This window comes from Scleropages formosus, chromosome 3 (genome assembly GCF_900964775.1).
Source record: "Scleropages formosus chromosome 3, fSclFor1.1, whole genome shotgun sequence".
Lineage (NCBI taxonomy): Eukaryota > Metazoa > Chordata > Actinopteri > Osteoglossiformes > Osteoglossidae > Scleropages > Scleropages formosus.
Genome location: NC_041808.1, coordinates 24,898,100 through 24,925,794, shown reverse-complemented (window position 1 = coordinate 24,925,794; position 27,695 = coordinate 24,898,100). Strand labels below are relative to the sequence as shown.

The window sequence follows — 27,695 nt, the reverse complement described above, 5'->3', positions numbered from 1 at the left end:
GGGACCAAATTGTTAATTTGCTCCTGTCTATCAAAGGGCACCATTGACCATCAGACAAGCTGATCTGAAGGACATCTGACTTCGCTGAAACTGTGACTGATCTCACCTAGAGCACTGGGCTTTGGAATTGAAAAAATGAAGTCATTAAATTTATTGACTTATAAATAATATGCTGCTCTTCTTTCCAAGACGCTTTGCCCCACTCCCCTCATCCTTTGTTTCTCTAAATACATATTTATTCGGATGACATCACCCTCGTAAACATTCATCGATACGAAGAACTGATAAGCAGGCATAGAGAAAGTATGTTTTAAAAAATCGGAAAATGAAATATTCCAGACAAAAGCTAGAAATTTATATTTCAATCCGAAGCTGTTTTTCTTTTTAGCAGTTTAAACTTCCCGCTTTTGAAATTTTTATATCAGTTCGGAGAATCACACCAAATTTTTATTCCGCACCGATATGTCATTGCGAAAATCAAACTTTTTTGAAAACTTTTCAGAACACAGTCCTTCAGTTCGATTAAACTGATTTTAATTCAGCACTTTTCTGACACCTTCTATCGAGCACACACTTAGACGTTAATTACTTATTAGTGCGTTTACATTTATGTATTTGTCAGATACTTGTCTCCAAAGCATAAAAATCAATGCATATCGATTATTCAATAACAATTATTTATTATTAAAATGAATAATCCTCTCTAGTCCTGAATAAATACCCTTAAACATTTACATTTATATTCATTCATTTAGCAGAAGCTTTTCTCCAAAGCAACTTCCAATGAACTCTACGCACTGTTATCAGTAGATATGCTCCGTCTCACTATATGTCATAAACACATGTGGGGTTTTTCCTGTTTTCCAGCGGTCCACAGAAACTGCTGCCGTTTACAGTAAATCTAATAATATGCTTGAACCGTTGCCGTTCGGCGGGAGCGAACGAGCCGGAGGGCGGCGGCGCAGAGGCACGACGTGGCTCGATGGAACCCGTGGCTCAGCCCCACGGCCGGCAGATGGGGCAGCGCCGGGGATGTGGGCTTCTCCGCTGTCCTCCGTAGCTCGGGCTGGGCCGAACGGGGAGATTCCAGCGCTCCACATCTGGCATTTGTTTGTTAGGAACTAGAGGGAAAATGGCAGGAAATGTTCCGGCTGATGCGAAATACAGAAGAAAAAAACTAAGGGGAAAAATATGTTTCACGCACACTGCAGCGGGTCCCCTGCTTCTCATGGAGGGCCTACTGTAGCGCTAGCGGCCTCCCGGAGAAGCCGGACGCGTACGAAGACATCGCCGTGGCGGAGATCCACAGCCGAGCCTCCGGAAACACGCGACGCACATTTCCGACGCCGGAAGCACCCTCGTCGTCTCCTCCTTATTCACGAGTCTCTCGAAGAAAATTCCAGCACCTCCCCGACACCTTCAATCCAAAGAGAGACGCAGCCGACGGCTTCACGCTCCGCTCACGGTCTTGGTCATGCCGATGCGTAGGGTTCAAACAGCGCCGATGCGTAGGTTCACTAAAACAGGGTTCCCTCCTAGGACTTTTACGATTTTATGCCGTACTACCGTTCTATTAGGCAACATGGTGGCTCAGCAGGTAGCACTGGTCAGGGAGCTCGCTCCTGGACATTGGGTCGAAAGTAGTCTGCGTGGAGCGTGCTCACACACGGTTCATCTTCACCTATAGCCAGTCGTATCTGTAACGTTGCCATTGATTGTTACTCAATTTATTTTAATGTTTACACAACTTTCTCTTAGACGTAGCTATTAGACATCATCCTGGGTGATTCTGCAGCGAACATGGCATTGGTCTGGAATGAACTGGAATTTTTCCCCAAAATTAATGATGAAATCAGTCATTTTGCCGTCTGGTTTTTCGACATTCTGCCTGTTTTCGGGAACAAATTATGACCCACTATCGGGGAATAATTGTCATAATAAAATCTGACCAGTATTTCACCTTAAAAATAGCTTCCACGGAGTGAGTGTGGAGACACCTGCGCTCGTGTGTGTTTCAAACAGAGAAGTTCAGCATCTTCTTTGCTCTTCGAAGGGAAACAGCCACCAGAGCCTTCTGCGAAGGAGAACAAGGGAAACACGGGGCACGCGTGGAATGATCTGTACGGTGGTGTCTCCAGGGTTGGCCGGGTGCCTGGCAAAGTCAGTGATGGACACTGGATTCCAGCAGCAGATGGACCAACTGTCCCTGAGACAGGAGGCCACTGACCAGGTAATGGCTTCATTGTGCAGAACACACAGTCAGGGCATCCCACACCTCATTAACAGTAATAAGTGGCTGTTGCCACCACCGTTGTCAGCAGGATAAGAAATCAATAGGTTCATTTCACATCATAACAGCTACCGGGGAGCATTACCATGCTGCTCGGGATGGGGGGGGCCATTAGGCGCACATGCAGATGAGCGCGGGATGGAGACAGATGGAGGGAACTGCGACGGAGGCACGTGATGCCAGATCGATATGAGCCTTACTGCAGAAATCGGCAAAAAATCTGAAAGGAAGACGGCAGACGAGCGGAAACTGTGTGAATGTGCGATTCCGTGTGTGTGGTGTGTGCTTGTGCGTGTGTGGGTGCATCTGGTTGAGATGACCAGGACTGGGTTTCCCACCCGGCACAGTGCAGCCTCAGGAGAGATGTAGTTTTTCCCTCTAATGACAACAAACATCCCACGTATATTTTATGGAAATTTACATCCAAGACTTCAGCATGTCTGTCATGGTGCAAAGAGGTGATGGGACACTGCAGGCTCAACTAAAATGCCTCATACCCAACAAACCTGCATGAATTGCACTGTCTTGGCGTGACACCTTTCGCGTTGTACTACTGCTCTGCAAAACACACGTGCGGCTACAGGTTAAACAATGTGAACAACAGGGACCACATATCTGCACACATGGCTTTCTGTCTACTTGATGTCTAGAAAAGCATTGCAGCGCTACAGCTGGTACCCAGCAATGATCAAAATCATCCATATATATGAAAGGAAATAAAAATCCATGTGAAACTGAGAGGATTGCATGTTTGGAAGCTCAGAGCACCCAACTCAACCTGAACTGCAGACTGAACAGTAGATGGGCTAGGTGGAAAGGTGCATTGACAAACAAATATGTTTACAATTAATAATATGAATTTAAAGCAAAAAAAATCTTGAGATGGACACCCTGTCGTACCCAAGTGCCAAATCTCAACCAGTTCATTATACAGCTGGTTCCCGATTTACGATGGGGTTATGTTCCGCGAAACCCTTCGTGAGTTGAAAATATCGTAAGTCGAAAATGCATTTAATACACCTAATACACACCTCTGCGTGGCAGACTTGGAGATCACTGCCACCGCCCAGCATCGGGACAGAATATCGCATAGCATATCACTTGCCGGGGAGAAAAATCAAAATTCAAAGTAGGGTTTTTACCGAGTGGGGGGCATGATGGCGAAGCAGGTTTTGCCGAGTCCTGCTCTCTGGCGGGTCTGGGGTTTGTGTCCTGCTGGGGGTGCCCTGTGATGGGCTGGTGTCCCATCCTGGGTGTGTCCCCTCCCCGTTCAGCCTTGCACCCTGTGTTGCCGGGTTAGGCTCCGTTTCACCGCAACCCTGCTTGGGATAAGCAGTTTCAGCCAATGTGTGTGTGGGTTTCTACTGAATGTCTATCGCCATCTCTCCATCGTAAAGTGAAAAAAAAATCAAAACTCGAACCATTGTAAGTGAGAGACCACCTGTAATACAAAAAAGGACTGTCCATTATGTCAGGTGCTATAGACTGAGGTGTCTGTTAAGTCGCTTAATAAAAATAGCATTCAGGTATTTCACTACTGGAGCTGTTTGTGGACAAGAAAGCTCAATCCTAGTTGATATCCAAACAAAATTCCCGTCCGTATTTTTTTCCGAGGAGGTAAAGTCAGCTTCGAGTTCTAAATAACTTTATTATTAAGGGGATAACAGTAAGACGAGAGAGCGCCCCGCAATTGGCCATGCGTGTTTCCAGACCCTGGGAGAAAGCGAAAGGACCACAACTGCAGTGTAAACGTCTTGGCAACATGGTATTCCTGGAAACGAGCGCATACATCTTCACAGACTTCTACGGTGGCCGTCCTTCTCGGATCACCCTGTCAACCTGCGCTACCGTATAGAGCAGAGATTATTCCTAGCATGGTGACCGAGGGTCCCTTTGTGCTCAAAGCCAGCATTAACCATCTTCACCCCTTGCGTCCCATCCCATGTCTGATGGAGCATATGGACCAAAAGTGCCCTGAGACGTTTACATTTGTCTCACACTTGCCTCCAAAGCGACTGGCCCAACGAAGCAGGACACAGTTTGCTTTTGGTGACTTGAGCAAAGGCCCCGAGCAGTAGGTTAGTGTCATTGTGGAAGTGGTCGCTGTTGTGGACGTGGAAGTCTGAGGAGCTGAAGGGCTACAAAGGGGAAGGAGGGGGTGTTGGAACGGTTCGGCACGGTCGGAGGGTGTGGCTTCCTCTCGGTAAATTCAGGAGCAGGGAGCCCGAGGACCGTAGGGAGCGAGGCGGGAGACGACCGCAGCAAAAGAGCCTTTCCCAAGAGAGACCCGCAGATCTACTGAAAACCGTATGCTTTGCAAAACACGGGGCAGTAGGTAGCGTAGTGGTTAGTCTCACCGCCTTGTGCTAGAAAGCTCAAGGTTCAGACCCACCTCCTGCTGTAAAACTGTCGATCAAGGTGCTACTCCAAGGTAATACTGTAAAAACAGCTCCTCTGTATAAATGGGTAAACTAGTGTAGGTGGGGTAGCGCTTTAATTTGCGTTGGAGAAAAGCGCTACTTAGATGAACGTATGGTGTGAGGAATGAGGTGAGCAGTGTTGCAAAGTGCTGTTGGTGTCGTAGAGGGGACCATCTAGAGGGTCATGGGACACACGCAGAGCTACGCCTTGGGTCTGGCCACTGTAGCTCCCGCTCAAGGAATCACACACTTGCTCCCTATGAGATGTCATTAGGGCCCCGCTGCTGGGCCCCGCTGCTGGGCCCCACTGTGGCGTCTCACTCCGCTTATAAGAAACACACGCACCGGAGACAAAGGCCAAGGAGCGCCACGTGAAACGCACCTCTGGATGTAGAGTGTGTCATTAGGACAACCGAGAGAGCGTCGGTTCCCCGGAGCTGGCGGAGCAACAGATATGCGTTCATCACTGAAAAATCATCACCCCACTAATGTGGCTCTCAGGGTCTGTAAACAGCTACTTATTTTCTCATATTCATAAGTGCTGAAGGTTATGACCATTAGCAAGAGGCACGCCTGTCTTGCGAGCCAAGATTCGCAGGAAGAGGATTTGTCACTTCTTCTGTGAAACACGATGACGGTTCGGAACGCGCGGCGATGGGAGGCCTTTGTTCGCATGTGAAAGTATTCACAGGCTGAACGCAGCGTGACCGCAACGAGCGACAACGCTAATAAATCGACAGGGAAAAATCAGAACAGCCCACGCGGACGAATCGCTTCCATCCCAAACTTTAGGATGAAGTCCTTCAAACCCTCCGTGGCACCACGGTTCGGTCGCACGCGCGCGTACGGGAAGGAGCGCCTGGCGTGTGATGTTAAAACTCTCAGCCTTTCGCATTTCAGCAGCGATAATTTCTCAGAAAACCAGAAAGAGAAAGAAGAAGAGAGAAACGAGAATGAAATCCCCATGAACACGCAACACTCTCTGAGCTCCTTTGCCTCTCTCACTTTCTGCCCCCCTGCAGACACACACGCGCGCGCACGCGCACACACACACACACACACACACACGTGCTTGCGGGAAATGAGGGAGCCGGAGTGGTAACATACGGTACCATGAGGTGAGCTGACCTCCCGGCGGCGACGGCGGCGGCGGCGAACGAGAGGATCCGTGCGCGGGCCCCGGGGTCGAGGAGGAGCTCGCGCGGAGGCACCCCCCCCGGCACACCCCCCTCCCCCCAGCAGCGCCACCCCCTCCGCCTCTCCTCGCTCGATCACTGTGGCTCTGCGCTGTGTCGCAGCCCCGCTCTAACCTGTCGTGTTTTGCTTAGCCCACCACGGCCTGGACACATGTGGCTCTTGCCGCTCTTGTTGTTTGTGTCCCCCCCGTAAGTGGCGCCGCTCTGAGTGACCGTCACGGCACGCCACGCTCACATCTGTCCCGCTCTCTCTCCTGGCTCAGTGTTCCTCCCCGTGACAGCCTCCCTCCTTCTCTCCCCCCTCGCTCGCTCTCTCCGCCTCGCTCTCTCTCCCCGTCTCGCACGGCCCGTGTGAAACCACCCCCCGACCCTGCTGTCCCGGCTCCCGTCGAGCCCCCCCCATGAACCACGACGCACTTGTGGCAATAAAACATTCGTAGAACGTGGAGTTTGAACACAATGCAGTTTCCCTGGTTTAACCTGAAAGGAATGCGCCAGTCACAACGGGGCACACACACACACACACACACACACACACACACACACTGGGGTCTGCTGCTGCTCCCCCGGCTCCTTACCGCTGACCCTCCTTCCCTCGGTCCCGACACACACCCAGCAAGTCTCTCCCGGGCCCAAACAGCAAAGCCCCGTCGCCCCGCTGGGGTCCTGTCACAGCTCTCAGCTGGCAACTCTAAAAGCAACATTCACACACATCATGAACTTCATGAACACAGTAGCAGGTGGCGTAGTGGTCAGAGGTGCCTCCTGCCACTCAAAGGACCTGGTCTCCTTACCCTTAGCTGATACAGTAAAAATTACACTGCTCTATAAATGGGTAAATCAGAGTCACTTTGGAGAAAAGTGTCAGATGACTAAATAAATATGTGTGTCGATGTTTGAAGACATCTCCTCTGGTTATTCTGCCAGTTCTTTGTTTCTAAGTGGGTGAAATATTAGAAGAACTTGGCTGGTAGGGAGAATCATTGAGTCACAACCAAATATATACAAGCGTCAGTCAAAAAGTATCTGCAATAATAATAGTAACAAAATTATTGCAAGAGTACGGTTACTTTTTGACTTACCCTTAAATACATATGCGTGTGTGTGTGTGTGTGTGTGATGTCTTCCTCTAAAGTGACTTACAATGTACACTAAGTCCTCCAACTTGCAAGCATAACTGGAACAGTAAGTCTGTTTGTTCTTAAACCCAGCCATTATATCAGTCAGTAAAAGCGTGGTAAAACAGGCATCGCTCGACCTGCTCACAGCTTAGATGCTTACTAAGTAGATCTACTATCTACTTAGATAAAACTGCAATAAATAAAAAAAACACATACTAGGACTTTAAGATTTTCATTATAGAAAAATTCTATACTACATTAAAACTACATATGATATTAAAATTAAAATGTATTAAGAATTTAAAATTGTTGGAAAAAAATTCATTGTCTCCACAAGTTACCAGTTAAAGTTCCAAGTGGACTGATTTGGCCCACAAACACGTAGTGTCTGTCATGTTATTGATCCCTGACACTTAGGAACACCGTACGGGAGCAGAAAACACACAGCTGAAACATCTATCATTTATAAATGCCATAAGTGGTGTGTGTTGTGTGATTCTGATGGCTGCAGGAGAGTCCCAGTCAGCCGGGGGCACATGGATGCAGACCATTACATTTTATTTAGAAGACGCTTTTTTCCAAAGCGACTTCCAATGAACTCTATGTAGTGTTACCAGTCCACACACCTTATTCACCGTGGTGACTTACACTGCTAGATACACTACTTACACTGGGTCACTCTTCCAGACACTAGTGGAACACATTCGCTCTGTCACTCACACACTATGGGATGAACCTGAACAGTATGTCTTTGGACTGTGGGTGGAAACCAGAGCACCTGGAGGAAACCCATGCAGACACGGGGAGAACATGCAAACTCCACACAGTCCACAGCCAGAATGGTCATTGTCATGAAAATGACCCTGGCTGAAGTGGGAGGAACAGAGCGGCGGGGTGTGGATCTGGAGGAGGTCTTTGGTGCGTGTGGCCCAGCAGCCCGGATTTGTCGGGGGGGTGCGGGTTGGAGGGGAGAAAAAAAGCCCACGGAAGCAGAGAGGTGCGAGGAGCAGGCAGCTGGGCCGCACTGCTAATTCAGCACTTTAACAAATCAATGCCACTTGAGGAGCCCAACGAGAGCCCTCGGCCAGCCAGACGGCGGGGGTACGAGGAAGGAGGTGCTGCAGGGTTTCACATGGGCCTTCATTTATAACTCTTCATCCCACACACTGTTATCCATCTGTGTCGGCCGTTCGGCTCCTTAAATTCATCAAAGTGGGCAAAAAAGCAGGGCGAGGGAGGCGATGGTGCCCTGACACGGCCAGCACATCGCCCTCCCCGCGCACCACCCCCCCAGCTCCCAGGATGCACTGGGCCGATTGCAAAAGGTGCCATCCGTCAAGGCCTGGCTGGGCGCCGAATGACAGAGGGGAGAGGAGCCACCACCATCACAATTTACTTTAGGAAACTTGCTCAGTTCTAAGGGTCCTCTCTCTCTCTCTCTCTCTCTCTCTCTCTCTCTCTCTCTCTCTCACACACACACACACACACACACACACACACACACACGCACCTCCCCTTCCCCTCACTCTTCTGCGCACTGTGTGAAGACAGCCCAGAAATATCCCAGAGGCCACCGTGATACCTTACAGCACGTCTTCTTGCTTGTCTTGTCCGGCAGGTCACGCAGCAAATTAAAGTAAATTTTGCTCGCGTAAATTAATAAAAGGCGCGATCAAGAGTCCGACATCAACCGTTAAACATTCGCTTTCAGGCAGCTCTCTAGGCTGTGCATTGGAGCCACAGCCCATCCTCAGCTGGCCACATGTCAAGACCTCTCAATCCAATGCATCAGCTCCCTCCTTTCTTCAAATCACGATAGCACTCTCGATATACATGCATGAGATTTTTTTATCTTTACCTGTTTTAAGAAAGTGATTGTTATTATATGATTTTTATGATATGATACCCCAGGATAACATGATGACATCATACGAACAGGGAGGAAAAAATGGCCCGTTCCCTCAGTGAGATGGAAGGAGCTGCTTCTACCAGTTCTGCATTTCCAAAAACATATATGTATATTATGTACTAAGAATTTCATGTCTGAAACTCACTTTATTTAAAATATTTAAGTTGTGTTTTTTTTTTTTTTTGGAAATTTGATTTCATTTCATCATCAACCACTTTTTTTTTCTCACATGTAAACACATTATATACACATCAACAGTATATTAGTATAACATAAACATGTTAAGAGGCGATACTGTGATTCACCGGGCGCTGCGGTCATTCCAGTACCTGGTCAGCTGAGGTCTGGTCAAGCGACAATGAGCCGTACCGTACGGCGACACTGGTGCGGAGGACCGGTTCACGGGCATCACCCGCCACGCGCCTGTAACTCACGCACGCGACCTCGGCCAACCGGGAGCTCGAGTCAAGTCCGGGGCCGTCCGGGGGACGGAAGTCTGCCGCTTGTCACGGCCTTGATGGGCAGCGACGCAGAAATGCTGAACGGGAACATTTGGCACAAGAGGATGTGACACCAGAGTGTCTCTCGAACCCACGGCGCCCTATTCCCACACGCTGACCCCTGCGAATCTCTGTCCGCAGACGCCTGACAACATCACACACGCTTTAAAGCCCCGTTTAAAACATAAATCTTGTATATTCACACATACAGGAAAACTGCAATATTTCAACAAATTTATTCTTTTCAGACGTGACAACTGGACGCTCGGTTGGAGATGGAAACATCTCAAGGGCACATTTACCACTCTGTACTGTTACTGTGTACCTCTGATTAGATTAAAATGTCAAGGTAAATGAAAATTCACATAATGCTGTTACTACTGTATCATTATTATTATTCAAAGTAACAGATTGAAGCAGAGCTTACACTGGACTCTTGTGAAGTGAAAGAATCAATGCTAATGCTGATAATGTTATTCTTAGCAGTAACAGACACACACACACACACTTTCTGAACCGCTTGTACTATACGGGGTCACGGGGAACCGGAGCCTAACCCGGCAACTCAGGGCGTAAGGCCAGAAGAGGAGGGGACACACCCAGGATGGGACGTCAGTTCATCGCAAGGCACCCCAAGCGGGACTCGAACCCCAGACCCACCGGAGAGCAGGACCTGGTCCGACCCACTGCGCCACCGTGCCCTCCTTGTGGTAGTAATAACAATTATTAATTAATTTATTCCTTTATTCATTCAATTACTGCTTGCCCTGAGCAGGGTCTCGGCGAACTGGAGCCTATCCCAGGGGCACTGGCCGCAAAAACATCCTGGATGGGATGCCAGTCCATCACAGGGAAGCCAAACACACACACAGACAGAAACAGACACGCATATAAAAGACACTTTAGTGTTGCCGGTTCACCCGAGCTGCATATCTCTGGATTGTGAGAGGAAACCAGAAGAAATTCAATGCAGACAAATGGAAACTTCAGAGGATGATCAGGGATTGAAACCATTGCTCTCAATGCATCACCATGCAGCTCTCAGTAATAATAATAATAATAATAATAATAATAATAATAATAATCACACTTAAAAATGACAGAGGCAGACAGAGCCGAAACTGGGCCTTCGCAGAGCAAACGACATAGACATTTACACAGGAGGAGCGTCTCGGTGTGCGTGTTTCACCCTCCCCTGGCGCTCACAGCACTGCCCATTACACCCTCACACGGCCGTCGTCGCGTCTGAGGAAAGACTATATTGCTATTATGTCTAAGTGAGAGTCTATTACATCATGGAGGTAAGTACTGTACTAGGAATTTTACCGCGGTGGCGTTTCAAAAGAACACTATTCTAATGTTTCACCTGCTATGTGCGTGTCTGCCTCCGCTCTCAGTGCCAGGAACGTGCACGCAAATGAAACAGTGAATTCACAGATATTCCGCGTGGGAACACAAAGTCGGCCGTAAAAGACATTATTATACAGCAAGTAATACCCCTGACCGGTAATTACCGCTGCACTCCTGTGGATGGTAAACCGTTAATACACATGACTGCTAATGACAGCAGTATGGTGTTCGTATAGAGCATAAAAGTGGGCGGCGGAGGGACGGCGGAGGGACGAGGGGAAACTCCACTTGCTATTCTTGTCTCCTCCCCATCTGATTATGCTACACTTTCCCCACCGCACCATGCCTGTTCTTATCATAGTGCTGCAGCTAATCCCGGCACCGCCCCCCCCCACCACCCCCACCCCCACCCCCCTCCTCGGGGGCAGGCAGAGGGCCGCGTGTTTGCCACTTGTCAGTGACATGTAATACCGAGGGGTCCTCCAGGCAATCAACTTTTACTTGACATGTATTTGCTCATCACAGGACCCCGCATTACCGCGGGGAGCATGAAGAAAAACCGAAATTAACACTTGACATTCAATACGGTCAGGGCCCTAATTGGCCGGGGCTTCCTGAGAAAGCAATTTCCTATTCCCCTGGTGCCCCTCTGCCACGCTGTCCCGCTAGCGCTGTCCCTTCGCTGCTCTAATGAGAGCCCCCGAATTAGCGCTACGTGACGCGCTTCGAGCGGGGCCGACACCCCCGCCAACAGCCCTACCCGGCCGGAGCGGCAGTGACAGACAAGCAGCCGGTGGGGACCCCGCCCACCGTCTCGTACACACCGCCGAAGAAGGCCTGCTCTTTGCATTTATTTATCCATCTCACTCTTTTCTCCAAGGAGACCTGTAGTATCAAGCAACTTTCTCTGATTTATCCATTTACACAGCAGAGTACTTTTACTTTATCGATTCAGGGCAAGCATCTCGCTCAAGGGTACTGAAGCGGGAGCGGGGATTCAAACCCAGATCGTCCGACCGAAAAGCGACAGCCCTAACCATCGCGCCACCTGCCGGCTCCGCTTGGTGGTATGATGTTATGTTTGCGTCGTCTCCTCAAAACCCTTCGAAACTATTTTCGACAGATGCTTCCGTTGCCGCCCACAACACTGTAAGAGATTGTAGCAAGGAGAGAAACTGCCAGAACCAACACTGCGCTCGAAATTCCGACACAACAAGCAGGTGAAGAAAATTCCACCAAATTCCGAGTGCGCTCTGCTGAACTAAAGTTTATTCATGACAAACAATATCAATTTATCAAGTCAACTGCCTTTTCTAAGTCTTCTAAAAGTCTCCTCGAGGTTAGCAAAACGCACAGATACACAAGGAACGTATTTGCAATGTGAACGTGATACTGAAAGGAGTAGAACGGCCAACGGCGATAGTTTTTAACGCTGTTTTCTGCATACGAGGCTGAGCGGTGTGGGGATCTGTGCCGCCAGACTGACTTCCCCCAGATATCGGGAGGAGCTCAGGAAGCTTCTGGTAAGGTCACGGGGCAGCAGGTGGTGCAGTGGTTAGAGCTGCTACAATACCCTTGGGGAAGGTACTTAACTTGAAGTGATATGGTAAAAATTACCCAGCTGTATAAATGGGTAAATCAGTGTAAGATGAATAAAATCAGATGAATAAAAATGCAATATTAATTTAAGTGGCAGTTCCCAAGCTGTCCTTGTCATCACAGTTACAACTGCATGGCTGGGGAGCTGCTCTGGTGAGGGGGCTCTTGTCGGGGCCTCGGACGGGGCGAGAAGGAATCGTTGGCACACATTTAGTGATCTGTGTTCACGCGACACGCTGAATGCAACGCACTGGTTTCTCTCTATTTGTGTGTGTGTGTGTGTGTGGGTCACGTACCATATATTTGGGTCGCATATATATTTGCAATTTGGGCTGAGTACCATATATACGTATGTCATATTAATTCATGTGTGTTTTAGAGAACTGTTGGAAAACTTATAGGTGGAGTTGCCTTCCTAAGAGAAACTGCTTCGAACCTTGAAAAAAAGGTTTGAAGTTCAGATTACTTGGTTATTTACTTGCTGAAGGATAATGGCGGCTGAGCAATGGCAAATTAATGAAGAGCACTGCACGCTATGTAAGGCGGAAGTATATTATAAAACATCAGTAGCATAAACTCAGTTTGAGAATACTACAAATTATTGTGATTCCTCCCTTGGTTTTGTGTTATTATATAATTATTTTCTACTGATTCAACAGATCAAAGAAAGAGCTGGCCAGGAATTCAATTTCATATTAATACTCATGGTACTGCTCATAATTTTTTAACAAATGTATAATGTATGTACAACATTACATTAGTTCTTTCAAAATCTGGCCTAAATTAAAAGTCGTCGAGCAATTCAAAGCTTATCTGCAGAAAAAAAATGTAAAACATATGGTTTGTAATTTGTTTCTGGTTTGTTTTCCAGAAAAAAAAAAAAAATGCCGAAGCCAAAGTGCAGCTACTGACTGAGAGCAATAGGACGACGAAGCAGCCATCTGCGAAAGAGGCCGGAGCGATGTAACTGCGACTCTTCCGAACGTGGGTTTCAGCAGGTGGACATCGGTTGGGCAGGCAGTGTTGGACAGCACTCCCCGACACAAAGCTGTGTCCCACACTATAGCCCCCATCAGCGTAACCCAAGTCCAGGCTGCTTGGACCTGGCTCAGCGGTTAGCGCAGCTTCCTTCCACTTAAGGACCCAAGTTTGAATCCCACCTCCTGCTGTAGTACCCTTGATCAAGGTACTTATCCTGAGCTGATCCATTAAAAATTACCCTGCTGCATAGATGAGTAAATCGATGTAAGAAGTAAGTTGCTTCGGAGAAAATTGCCAGATAAATTAATAAATAAGTAAAGAGCAGACAATCTATCCTCCCTGAGCCGGAGCTGCTGAGAGACAAAGCGATCGCAACCTTTCCAGACACATCCAGTAGTTCCTTCTGCCTCGCCAGCTAGCTGCAGTGTCCACCTTAAAGCAGCACCTCTTATCGTGAAGACAGGGTGGGGCTCTGAGCGCTGCTTCAGTAATGCAGAGCAGCGAAATGGGACAGATATGTAATGTAGATAATGTCACCGAGTGTGTGTTTGCATTGTGTTTAAATGCATCTTAATTACGCGACTCTAAATACAAATGAATGACCCACAGCTTCGATGCTTTTACTTTTTTTTGGCTGGAGCGTTGATCCTCCGGAACATTCAGTTTTACCCATTCGTACTGCCGAATGGTTAACTTGAGCAATCTGAGTTGAGTACCTTGCACGAAGCTGCAGCCATATGGCTTTTTACTGGACTTGAACCTGCAACCTTCTGGTCACAGGTTGTGTTTAACTACCACCACCACCACCATCTGCTATCCCTTCATGAATTAAGCCAAGGCCTCCACCGTGCTGGTGCACCACACACATACACACACATAGACAGGTGCATGCTGGGTATTTGCAGTGAGCGGGGTGCCACTCTGCACTTAACGTTTTAAAAACATAATATCTCCAGAAAATATGAGTTATATGTGATGTTCTGCCATTTGCTTTCTGCGTAACTCTGTGAAAGTGATGTGAGTCTGAGGGTAGAGCAGGGTAGAGCACTATATATTATAAAATGATACTGTGTTGTGGACACATGTCATGTATGCACATGTAAATGAGACAGTTTCATGAAACCACTAAACGTTTTCAGTGGCTGAGTTTGCACAGTAGAAATTCTTCAGCAAAAAATCCGCTGGTAAATATTGGCTGCGCTACTATTAAAAGGAAACTTTTTGAAGCGCAGAGGTGTTTTCAGGTGGAAGGGAATACTGAACAGGAGCCCAAAGACAGCCGGTGTCATTTTCCTCCCTGGAGCCAAAACCCCCCAGCGGTGCAGAGACTTTACACATTTGGAAAGAGGGGAGCAGAGAGAGAGGAAAGATGGTCAGTCCCACAGTCCCACAGGTGTTCACATAACAGACACTGTCAGAGTCAGACAATGGGCACTGCCATAGTCTCACACACACACACACACACACACACACACTGACCTATGTCAACTGCTATCAGTATAGTGGGAATGTTGGCTAGAGGGGTTAATTGCATAAGTAAATCATAAAGGAGTACTTTAGTTTTTTGCGTGATATTATTCTCAAAAGGGGGGGGGTTGAGCAGGTCCTGCTCTCCAGTGGGTCTGGGGTTCGAGTCCTGCTTCGGGTGCCTTGTGACGGACTGGTGTCCCGTCCTGGGTGTGTCCCCTCAGCCCTGCGCCCTGTATTGCTTGGTTAGGCTCTGGCTCCCTGCAACCCCGCATGGGACAAGTGGATTTGGACAGTGTGTGTGTGTGATTTTTCTCAAAAGCTACTTACAGTGATTCATCCATTTATACAACAGGGTAATTTTCACTGTTTCAGTTCAGGGTAAGTACCCTCATAAAGGGTCTAACAGCAGGTGGGGGTCAAACCCGGTGCAAAGGTGGTGGCTCTAACCACTACGCCACCTGCTGCCCACTAGCGTCGTTCTACATGTTGTGAGTGGTATTAGTGTGTGTCCTCTGTATTTGATAGAGAGGAACAGGATTTCTCTGTGTGTGTGTGTGTGTGTGTGTGTGTGTGTGTGTGTGTGTGTGTGTGTGTGTGTGTGTGTGTGTGCACCATGGAAACGGGGCCATGACCGTCTCTCGCTTTACTTTCCGAACAACATTTAACACTCTGGACTGGAAGCATAAAAAACAAGAAGGTCTGATCTGGAGTGAGTTCAGTTACACGGAGTGGAGCACTTCAGCTTCTCAGGTCCAGTTTGGCTGTAACTACGAAGGTGAAGCCAAGGAACAGCTGGACCACAGCTGGCAGCGCAACCGCTGGAGAAGCACCGGGAGGCTGCAGGCCGAGCGAGGTTCTCGCACGCCGTTTCCAGACCTCGGCCCCAGGCAGCCAGGACTCGCGCTCATACAGGCTCATGGGTTCTTCATGGGCCCGCTTGTTCATCTCGACACCCAAAGGTTCGCGCACGCAGGGGCGTCACCTGGGAACGTGCTGCTGCGTGAAGTCCACCTTCGCAAGGAGACCACCTCCACAGCGTTGCCATGGCTCCTGCCCTCGTGCTCTAAAGCGCGACTAAACATTTAGAGGGCAGCCGCAAACGAAAGCAAGCCGGAATCAGCTGTCCTCGGAACGCGGCGCGGAACCGAACGCGAAGCTCCTCTGCGCTGCAGCGCTGAAATTTTCACAAATCGGGTGCGTTTAAGTTACGGCTTCCTTGTACCGTGCAAATCAGTGCAAATTCTGCCTGCCAGATCAGACGACTGGTTACATGGAAATAATATCAGTATAAAGAATGTGAGCCCATTTCCATATGGAGCTGCTGCAGGAACGAGAACCAGGCCTATAGAATTAGCTGCCTGTCAAAATGATCTCTGTGTGATCTAAACAAAACAATACAATATTCGTGTGAATTGCACGGCGCCAGATGTGTCACCGTACCACTTTTTTACACCAGCAATATCAACATTTCTGATATTAGCCAACGTTTAAAGCGAACGAAAGAAAGAGATAAAAATGAAATAAAACGTTTTCTCAAATGCAACGTTAAATAAAACAAGAATCCCTGCAAAAACTCTTTTCATAAAGCAAGGGTAGCACCAGGCTCCAAATACATCAAATAAACAGTCCCATATCGCCAGTTCATTTGGTATTCAAACATCCTCTTGAGTTGAAAAAAAACACAATTTGGGAAATAAATCATGCAAATTAAATTCAGTTTCGGAAACTGCTACAAACTGCACCAATAAATGTTGCTTAAATGCCACCGCGGCAAACAGATTCGGATCTTTTCATCGCGCAGTTTACGTACGGCGTAAACATGTTTGCTCGGGGGGGGGGGGTGAGCGACACAATGCACAACTTAAACGAAAATGAAAGAAGGGGCACTGAATTTGGGGGGGCGTGTTTTCGAACGGGGAGAAAAGCACGTCGGACACCGTGTTTGCCTTCGAGCCCGACAAGCGTGTCCTTGTTCCACGGTGGCCCGTGTGGCCGGCCAATGAAAGGCGCCTTGTCTGGCTCGAGCACCTCGGCTCTGCAAGGTGTGGGTGCAGCGGGGTGCCACACGGTGCCAGCGCTCCCACTGCTTGCTTCCCCTCCCCCGCACCGAGGTCCACCTTGTACAGCAGGGTGTGAGCGTGCTTCGCGCGCCGCCACCAGCATACAGGTCCCCGGGCCTCCCAGTCATCCTCTAAGAGACCCGTCTGTGGTGTCGGCGGGCCGAGCGCGGGGTCCCGGGGTGAGGGGCCCGGGCTGCTCCAGCGTGCCAACGGCAGGGCTCCTCCAAGCACGTCACAGCGGGGCTACAATTATGCAAAGCGGCTCGGGGTGCCAGGGCACATTACACTGATCAGAAGAGCCTATTAATTCCAAGTGCCAATAATTGGGAGCTCCGTGCTCATCGAGAGCTGAACCGGACACAGCTGAACGGTTCACGGAGAGGCCATGCAAAATAGGGAAGGAAGCGAGCACGCCGCCGTGCGAGCGAGTGTGTGTGTGTGTGTGTGTGTGTGTGTGTGTGTGTGTGCGTGAAGGTGTGGTGGGGGGGAAATTAAATGCATGCTCCCTGGATCAGCTCCAGGCCTTACGACTGAGCTCTCAGTATAATCGCAGTCCTCCCTGAAGGAGTAGAACCGCGGCTGGAGAAAAGGCAGCGCAGCGATCGTCTCGACACACAGCAGAAACAAGAGCGACGCGAGTAAACGATCGGATGAGTATAGAGGGCAGCCACACACACGCACACACACGCACGCTTTTTGGCCGGGTCCCTTTGTCACAGTGACCCGGTGACACCCGCAGGCCCACTCGCACCCTTGGCCCGGATACGTGGCACAGCCCTCTTCCTGCTGCAGATGTCTTACTCAGCATCTAATGAGTCACCGAGGAGCTGCCCTGGCGGGAGGGGAGGGGGGGCGTGTCCTCTCCCCCCACGTCCTCTCTCACTCTGAGGCCTCCCGGCACCCTCGGGCCTGCAGAGCCGGTCGGCGGGCCGAGGACGCGGCCGAACGAGTTCGACACACCTACAAAGCGTGCGGGCGCCACAGACACACCGACACACTCTCACACAGCACAAAGTGTGCGAGCCACAGCTGCTGAATCCCTGCACACCTGGACACATCAGCCCGCACTTCCACGGGCTTCAACATCCACTGAGAGAGGGGCACGAAGCAAACAGCACAGGATCGCAGGCGCACACACACAGCATCATCTGCGGCACGTGTGTGCACAGGTCCGGTGTGAGGGGATATGTGGGCTGTATTTAACAAATATTAAATACATCTTTCGTTTAAAAATCCACATTGCTTTTAGTCACTACTGAAGACACTAATATCTCCTTTAAGAGCATGACGTGTGTCATGAAAGCAGGACAGACAGCAAAGACGGTGCAGTACCGACCACACTATGGCCACGGGTGCACAACTGACCACCTCAATTATTATTATTATTATTATTATTATTATTATTATTATTAACGAGCCTTGATTGCGAATTATCCGTTGAAAACAGCAAATCAAATACATTTAAAACATTTTAAGTGTGTGTGTGTGTGTGTGTGTGTGTGTGTGTGCGCGCGCGCACCAAATTCGCAATAACAGTCAAGTAGCGAAGACGTATTTATACGGTGAGCGTCTCCTGAGAAACTTTCCCGAGCTTCACAGGTTTCCTCAGTAATTCTAAAATGCGCCCTTATTTCATACATTATTATTATTATTATTATTATTATTATTATTATCGAAGCGCAACCGTTATCGGCTGTTTATTTCTGATCATCTATAATTAATTCTGTCCCGAGTCCCGATCCGGTTGGGAAACAACAGTCCCCGCCGAAACGAAAGTGAGCCCCCCCTTCCTTCTCGACACCAAAAGTGGCTTAGTTCGAGTGTCGATAATGAATCATTTAATGATCGATCGGGCTCTTCTTAGCGACTCACCTGCAACCGGCGGCTCCACACGAGCTCCGGCCTTTTGCCTACAAAGGGAATCCATTCATTGATACAATGTATCTGTACGCGACGAGACGAAGCGCCTCGAGTCACCAGCTACAGGTCAGCGCCGCCGTTTACGCCGCGATCGGACCGCGTACAGACGCCGCTATTATACCGTAGTATAATAGTTACAGTCCGTCCTATCTAGAACATTCATTCCGCGATGCATTTTTTAATATGAAAACAATTCGTTGAAGCACGTTCACATACTGAATTCTTCTGTTATGTACGCGTTTATTATAGCACATGATATATTGTTTTGTTCATTTAAATCATGGCGATTTATTTTCCTATTTGTTATTCAAAAATGCATATTATAATTATTATTACTGTGAGTTTTATTATTGTGAGATTTTTAATTTTCATTTTCTAGAAGGTAAAACATATTCATGTATTATATCTATATATTATATGTATACAGTATATTACTAAATATAATATGCCAACCTTCGGTGATTATCGACAGGATTTATTATTCATCTCTATTCAGACCACAGTATGAGATTGCGGATCTACACACACAGGTATTAGGAACTGTGTTGAATATACATTAATATAGAATATAGAGAATATAGAATTTTGAATGCAGCCCCCATGCCAGTCCATCAAGAGAAGAGCAGCAGTGTCTGTAAGAAGGGGAACTCTACCTCGTCCAGGTCTCTGGCCATTGTCGACATGTCACACTTCATAGGAAGCAGGGCGACCGGACCCTTTCGGAAGGAAAGACACATAAACATAAAATAAAGAAAAAGTGCAGCAACACGGAGCGGCTGGCAGAGCAGAGCAGAGCAGAGCAGAGACACAGCACTGGTCCTCTACATGTGCGCAGGGCCCTCCTGTCAAGGGTGGCCCCCGACCCCCCAACTCCAGAGCCAAATAAAATAAAATAAAATAAAAAGAGCAGTTTTTTTTTGTGTGCCACATTCACATGGTAATAGCTCATCTGCTGGCTTCTCTTTTGGAGATCCATCATTCACATCCAAATTCCATCATCCACAGTTCAATCTACTGTTATACTCTGTAGCAATGAAATAATACACCTCTTATAAAATGTTCCGTTTCATATAAGCATGCATATTTTAGAAGGGCAGCGCAATAAGGCACTTTTTTTTCTCAACATTTCTTAGTTTCACGTACAGCTGAGAGATGCTGAGCGCCTTTTTTTCTCAATTGTAATCACGCATGAATTACATTTAAAAGAAATACATTTAAAATCTACCCAGTTCATTTATTAGCTACGCATGCGGTAAATATACTTCACTAATTTACATATCGATTTATTTAACTGCCTATTTATATATTTATTTAGATGTGGTCAGAAACGGAAGATTAACTATACCAATAAATTAATTATACCAATTTCTTACAAATATTGTTTATAATACTATTCGCATTACAATCAGCCTTTATTTTACTCACTCCTTTGTCCAAGGCGACTTACAGTCTTAACAAATAATTAACATGAAAACATCAAAATTATTGACTCTCTTAATTTAAAAAAAAAAAAAAATTAAGTATTAACGGGAAATAAATGAGTAATTTATTTAAATGTGCCCTAATTATTCAATGTTCTCAAAAATCTATATTATCTTTTTAGTCCTTTTGTCGAATTAAATGATGCTGAAAGGATGCAGGAAAATATTCAACAATTACGATAAATTTTGAAATAAACATTAATTTGAGGTTTTAGATTCACTTTGTACCGGAAAGCACTTAAAAATGATCGCCTAATCAATATTTTCCAAGACTTAGCATGTCCTTAAGCAAAATACAATAGGCGATGTTTTACTGATATGTGACGCTTCTGTCTTTGCAAAGTTACACTCTGAGCATTAAAGGGAAAAAATACAATTTAATGACGTGTTAAAATACTAAAATCAAGCAATTTAAACGAAAGCGTTTGAAACTGTCTGATATAATCATGTCCGTTTGGATTCTGAAATTTGAACTGACATTTGATTAATCACTGGTGTCATTCTTGCAAATGATGATGAAGGTAATGGGGATCTTTTTTGAAGTCTCAAGAAAAACAACAACAACAACAAAAACAACAATAATAATAAAAATAATAATAATAATAATAATAATAATAATAATAATAATAGCCTAAAAAAATTAACCCTCGACCACTGCCATGACTTGTTAGATTGGAGTGTATATGTCGTCGCTAGTGGTTTCATGCCAGAATACCATCTAACACCATCTGGTCCAGAAGCTCTTCATCACCACACTAACCCTGAACAAATAAAAGGTGCTGTCACCCATCCAAGATAAATTGCGTTCCCTATTCCGTTAAGTTTCGCAAAGCATTTTAATTCTTGTTACAATTTAATCTCTAAATAATCATGACCGACAAGTAACGGTGTTAATACAACTTTTTTTGTTAGTCTGCAGAGAAGTATGAGGCTCAGGTATAACGGTGAAAATAATAAGAATGCGCTGAAAGCGGAACAGGTAGAGTGAGGATATATGATTTTACACAGGGAATAAATGTAATAAGTGGACTGGAGGGGGTGCGGAGAAGTGGCTTTGAGGAGCAGCACGGGACACACACACACAGGTCGCGCGCGGCTCTCGGTGTCCGGAGATCATGATGGAGCAGCTCCGCACACACACAGGTCAGCAACAGCCGCGCACCGGAACACACACACACACACACACACACACACCACCTCCCAGTCCTTTTCTTTTTCTCTTTCTCTCTCCTTCTCTTCCCTTTTTCTTCCCTTCTGTGCGATTACACCTAGTAAAGAGGCCACATGCCTTTACGTGACGTGCTCCAGCGGTGCGGCAGCGCGAGCGTCTCTCCTCCGCAAACACTCAGATGGATCAATTAAACAGAGCATCTGCACCGAGTTATTGCCATAATTTAAATATGAGGCATAACGCCGAGAGCCCATTACAGATGCAATACAAATGCCAGTGTAATACAGAAGACACACACACACACACACACACACACACTCTCTCACACACACATACACACTCACACACAGTGCATTGTCAGTAATCACCCACAGACACGTCTGATAACACACCACTGAACAGATTTCTTCATTTTTATTTGCTAAAAAATAATCAAAGTCTGTCCTTTGCAGAAAAGAAAACTTTGTATCAGTCATCAATGAACCCTTTAAAACTCTCTCTCTCACACACACACACACACACACACACATTGACAGAAGATCCTGGTCTTTCAGTCCTTATTTTTAACTTCCGTGCGGAGAAAAAGGACACCACGTTCAAGTCGCTGGACAAAAAGTTCATTTGTAACCAGGCTGAAGTTTTCAGTGGCCTGCGAGTACTAGAAATACCAGGGTACTGAGACCCTCCAGGAAACTCATCACTGTCCTTCTTCACTGTCTGCTGCGCGAGCCCCGTGCCATCACAACCCAGCTGCAACACACACCTGGCGAAAACACAGCTGTTGCAGCAAACATCTCAGTACGGAAGACTGTGCTGAGACAAAGACAAGTAGGGTGTCCTGGAAGTGTCTCACATCCCAGATCCCACATGTCCCTGTCTACAATGTGAACTTCACAGGTATTTTAGTGGACGGCACCCCGTCAATGAGAACCTGGGGTGGGGTGGGGGGATGGAGGGAGTGCCGAGAGCCGAGAGCCCCGTCCCACAACCAAACGTCCCAGCGGATGGGAACAAAGAGTGACGAGAAGGTGCTGCGTGAGCCGGAGCGTGACCTCCCGCTCAAATGGACGGATGCGGCAGCGAAAGTGTGAAAGGTGTCCATCATCGCCCAACGTGCTCTGTGTCCCCGCCCTGCGCTGCTCCACCAACACAGCTGATGTTTCAAACCATACACTCAAACAAACTCTTACACACATACTGCGAAGTAGCAGGGCATTCTTGTGGAAGCCAGACTCAAGCACATTTCTCTGGTCCCAACAAATTACAGAAGATAATAATAATACTACTACTACTACTAATAATAATAATAATAATAATAATGCACATGGCAAAATAGAGCATGAGGAGCAGCACGGCATCACAGCAGCTACAGCAAGCGCAGGGAAGGACAGTGCGTGCAGGTGTGCGGCCGCTGCGTGTGACGTACCTGTTGGGACATTCTGAAGAGGAGGTTGCTCTCACTGCTCTGCTGCTGCCATGTTCCCATGAAGCCGGACTCAGAGCTCGCCGGTCTGGTGCTGAACTGCATGGAGCTCTCCCCACTGGTGCCTTTTGCCCTTGCTCGCTCTCTGGCTCTCGCCGCACTTCTGCCTCTCCTCTCACATCCACTTCTGCCTCCTCGGACTGGAAAGTGAAGGTGGATTTGTGTTGTTTTTTTTTTTTTTCCTTTTTTTTTATACACAGAGAGAGAGCGAGAGAGAGAGAGAGGGAGAGAGAGAAAGCGAGAGAGAGAGTCTTCTGGCTGCAAGTAGCAAAGGAGTGTGTCGTATTAATTCAGGAGCAGGCGGCTCAGTCTATTTCCTTAGGGGTGTATGGTGGGAGAGGGCAGGATGAGTGGAGCATTGAAGGTAAGCTGGGGGGGGGGGGGGGCAAGGGAGAAGGAGGGGGCGAGAAAGAGGACGAGATACGGAGGGCGGAATGAGGAGGGAGGGGTGTGCGCCTCCTCTCTGCCATCACCATCTCCTCTGTCAAGTAGTTAGCCTGCAGATGTGCTAACTCAACAACCCGGAGAACACTGTCGGCACACCACACAACCTCACTGACATTCCACCCTCTGCCACACACACACACACACACACACACACACACACACACACACACGCACACACACACAGACACTTCTTCATCAAAGGTTGCCCAAAGATCAGGTGTACCTGAGTGTCACAACCCAGCAGCCCGGCGAGGAACCCTTTCCCGCGGACCCCTGCCTCCCACTGCCGCCGCGTCGGCCCCCCGCGAGGCTCCGCGCGCTCTGCTGCCGTGTGTCAGGCCAGCGCCTGCCGGAGTCCGCCGCTCGCGCTCCTGCTCGTCTCCCCGGTGCGGAATGACATCGCCCACTGCCCCCCTCCCACACACACACACACACACACACACACACACACACTCACACACTCACCTCCTCCCACCCCTTATTCTCCTCCTCCCCCCTTTCCCAGGAGCATGTGAGCAGGATGAGCCAAGACAGAGAAAGGAAGGCTGCCCCTGCCTTATTAAGAGCGCAGACGGCTCCGGCGGGGTGAGCGTATCCCAGCCCTCCGCTCGGCGCCCCCCTCTGGACCCTGGCCCTGCGTCGCGCAGCAGACAATAAGTACATGCTGTAAGTGCATGTGTGACATGTTCAGAAAGGCTGGCCTCTGGAACATCCACACTTACGCTTGCATTTAACCTCTGGACTTGGCGCTCGGCTGCGACCGACTCTTTTCAGTCTTTTGTAACGTGTCCAGTCCACGTGTACGCAGACAGATGGTTAAACATCGGTCCGTGCTGGCAGGGTGAGGGGTGGGGGTGGGTGGCATTTACATGGTAAGAGTGCGGCGCAGCGCACGGTGAGTAGGAATCTGGCACCTTTGTCTGCCTCCCGCTCTGGCTGGTGAGCGAACTAAGAGCCCCGTGTGGCCCGCCGACCCCAGAGCAGGGGCGCAGTTACCCTCCGTGTTGGGACAACGTTTGTAGGGTCTCCCGGGGGGCCCGGGTGGGGGACCGTACGCTTCCTCCGGTAGGTAACACAGCAAAAAGCAGAGAACGCGAAGCAAGACGATCATCAACAGCAGTGTAGGAAGAAGGGAATTTTTATTACATCTCGAAGGATGCGTTCTGCCAGGTATTGTGACTTAGGGTTAGGGTCTCTGCTGCATTATCAATTTTTTTCTCTAATTTCCAAAGGAGAATGAAATGCTCAAGAAGACTAATTCTTCACCGTGATAAACGACGACGTACGTGATGCCGGATGAAGAGCCGCAGAAAACTGAAGCCGACAGCCTACAGTCCTTAGTCAGGCCTTTTAGCACTAATGACAGCTCCTTCTCTTCTTTTCACATATTGTCGGTAGAACGTTTAAAGGGAAAAAAATCTTATTTTTTAAGGATTCCATCAAGGGGAGCATTATCAAGACATCAGAATATGAATATGCAAAATCGATACACGCGCACAATCAATTTGTTTCTAATTGGAATGGCAGTGTAAATTCAGCCAGGCGGGACCATATGGTCAAAGGCGAAGCTGGCCCGGCTCCCGACTCCTCCGTAGCTTGCTGACTGCCCGCCACCCGCTCGCCTGCCTGCGAATGCGCTGCTCTCCTGATTTTTCAAGTGGCACTCAGTGTTTCGACTCAAGTTGGCGGCTCAGCTTTCTGACCTTCCCGTTAATGGTTGTTATTTGTGGGAGGCTTGAGGACGCTGCCAATAACTCGGCTTCCCCTCGTCCCCCCTCCTCCATTTTTCATTCTTCCTCTGTCGTTTTTTTTCTTTGCCAGTGCTTTAGGTCCATCGAGCTCACCCACCCCTTCTGTCACAGTGACAAAAAAGAAACGGCGAGAAAAGGAAAAGTTAAAAAAAAAAAAAAAAAAAAAGAAAGAAAAAATGCCACCGATAGGAGGAGGCGGTCCAAGTGCAGAAAAGTGGGCTCGCGCGGTAATAGACTCCTTTATTAAAACTATTATTCTGCAGGACTCGAAAATTCCCAGCGGGCCAGCCCATGTCAAAGCCGATATAATTAACTAGAGGCTCAGCTACGGATCAATTACCAGACAAGCAAGTGATAGCGAAATCAATGAAAGATCATCAGCCACATCATCAGTGTTGCAACTCATTAGAGTAAAACTGAGAAATGCGGTCAAAGAAGCCCGCAGAAGTGGCCCTTCAAGGCTGCACAAGAGTATGGGCCCGTGTATTTAGGACGGGTTAACGTTGCAATTAAAATATATAACGTGTATTACATATTATAGAGAGGTTACCAACCCTCTAACTGAATCTGACAGTGTGCGGAAGGCTACCTGTTCAGACACAGAAGTCGGGTTTATTTAGCTCATGTTCAGCTCCTTTCTGCACAGATCAATAGGCTCTGCCGGCTATTAGGCTGATGAGCCCCAGGTCTGGCTTCCATCAATACCATGGCAACCGTTGACCACGGTCATGTCTGTTTTCCTGTCTTGCTGCAATGAGGATGCAAAAGAGATGTCGGCCAGTGAAATGAGTCAGTCTTCTATATACAATGGGGACCCCCCCCAAAATAAGGCTGATTTCACAGCAGGAGGATGGAGGCAGTGCTGGTCAATGCAAAGGCATCTCCTCCCAATGCCATGTGACAAATGCCGAGCTATTTTCGACCGGGTGGTCCTGCGAGAGCTGGGTACCCTCCTCAAGTGTCCAGATACACCTGCCCCTCTGCTCGTCCCACGCCGGGCTTCAGGGACCGGGGACAGGTGATGGGGTCTGTTCAGAGGAACCCTTTACCCCCTGCGGTCCAGCTTGGCCATGAACACACCGAGCCACGGTGACCGCTGGAGAACTTGAACTATTTCACTCGCAATGGCACATGGTTCTGGATGCAGGCCCTGCAGGGGGGCGTGTGACAGGCTGCAGTGCGGAGGGACGGTTCGCCATCTACTCCCTCTTTCCTCAGCTCCCAAGACTCTGCCTCTCGTGGTAAAAATACAGCATGTATGAAGTGAGACTCAAACTAATTCTAGCCTGGTTAACATCTATTCGTGCTATTCCGCGGAAATTCAAAACCCGAATAATATGGCCAGCGTGACAGAAACTAAAATGACACCTTAAGAAATATCTGTTCCAAGATTCTATTTCACAAGAATATGCTGGACAGCCCGTCCGCCCCGACGGAGAACTGAATTTGTAAACACGTCTCGCAAAGCTGTAGAGGAAAATGTGAGCGCACGCCTATCGTATTACAAGTCCAAATCCGTATTAATTGGTTTAGTCATTATTTATTGCTTTGAAATACAATAGTTAGTAAAATGTTCTGTACCTTTTAATCCTGCCTAGTTTTGCACAATATTTGCTCTAATTTCTTAATGCATTTAATACATAATTGCATTTTACAAATGGTCTACACGGAGTGAACTCATTCTTGCCTCTAATAAAAATTGAGCCAATTGTTTTTCAAGTACATTTTTTCCATCTGTCATTAATTGGGGCAGGAATTGGCATGCTCGGGAATGGCTGTGCGCACACATGCAGTGCAAGACCTATGGAAAATGCAGATTTTTCGCTTGGCCCCGAGGAGCACCGAGGAGGTCCCGTTCCAGCAGCTCGAGAGCGATCGGTCAGCTCTCTGCGCCCACAAATTGGTATGCAGTAAAGATGGCTCCTCCGTTTTCTGCAGATGGCTATACATTTTCCAGCTGAGCTGCCCGACACTTCCAGCGGCATAAGAATGCCGGCGCTGACAAACTTCACCGGACACGTTCGCAACCTTTTTAATTAGTGCTTGTGTAGCTTTAGGTCGCTCGCCAGTGGGGAAGTGCTGCTTATCTCAGTGCTTCGTGCTAAGAGGCTGCTTTGAGCATCATCTCTGCCCCGATTACCTGTCCCATCTCTTTACTCAAATGGACTGCAGCGCTTCATTTTCTAATGAACACGAAGAACAAATGCGCAATATTTCAGGGGTGAGCGAGCAATTTCCGTCATAACACCGACATGGTGCTACCAATACTGTTTGCACAACGGCGAGCTGGTGTTTGAACTGCGGTAACCAAGGGGAATTACGCTGAGCGCATGATGTGTTCGACCGTTAGATCAGTTCTTGGCTGCTGCGGCGTTTAAAAATTTTGCATAGCTCTGCGACGGACCATTCGGTGATAACAAAAATAAGAATCTGCATGGATGTTCTTGAAATAAATAGGCAAAAATGATATAGCAGCAGTAGGTGTCATTGTAGCGTGGTGGGTTTGGCCAGCGCTTACTATGTAGCAGGTCTGGAGCCAAGCCCTG

General features: G+C 48.0%; 1 protein-coding gene across 5 annotated transcripts in view; it reads right to left on the bottom strand.

Annotated features, from left to right (window-relative positions):
• LOC108936674 (zinc finger protein basonuclin-2-like) overlaps positions 1-27,695 on the bottom strand; it is a 131,172-nt gene that overhangs the window by 77,775 nt on the left and 25,702 nt on the right. The window contains exons 1-2 of one of the 5 annotated variants that reach the window (XM_029250550.1): positions 23,622-23,700; positions 22,895-23,091 (exon numbers count right to left, since the gene is read on the bottom strand). In XM_029250550.1, coding sequence (XP_029106383.1) covers positions 22,895-22,996 — 102 coding nt within the window. In that variant the 5' untranslated portion in view covers positions 22,997-23,091; positions 23,622-23,700. Of the gene's footprint in view, positions 1-5,822; positions 5,852-6,020; positions 6,118-19,469; positions 19,533-22,894; positions 23,092-23,621; positions 23,701-27,695 lie in introns of those variants that run through there. The other 4 variants (XM_029250552.1, XM_029250551.1, XM_029250548.1 and 1 more) reach the window with 4 other exon arrangements.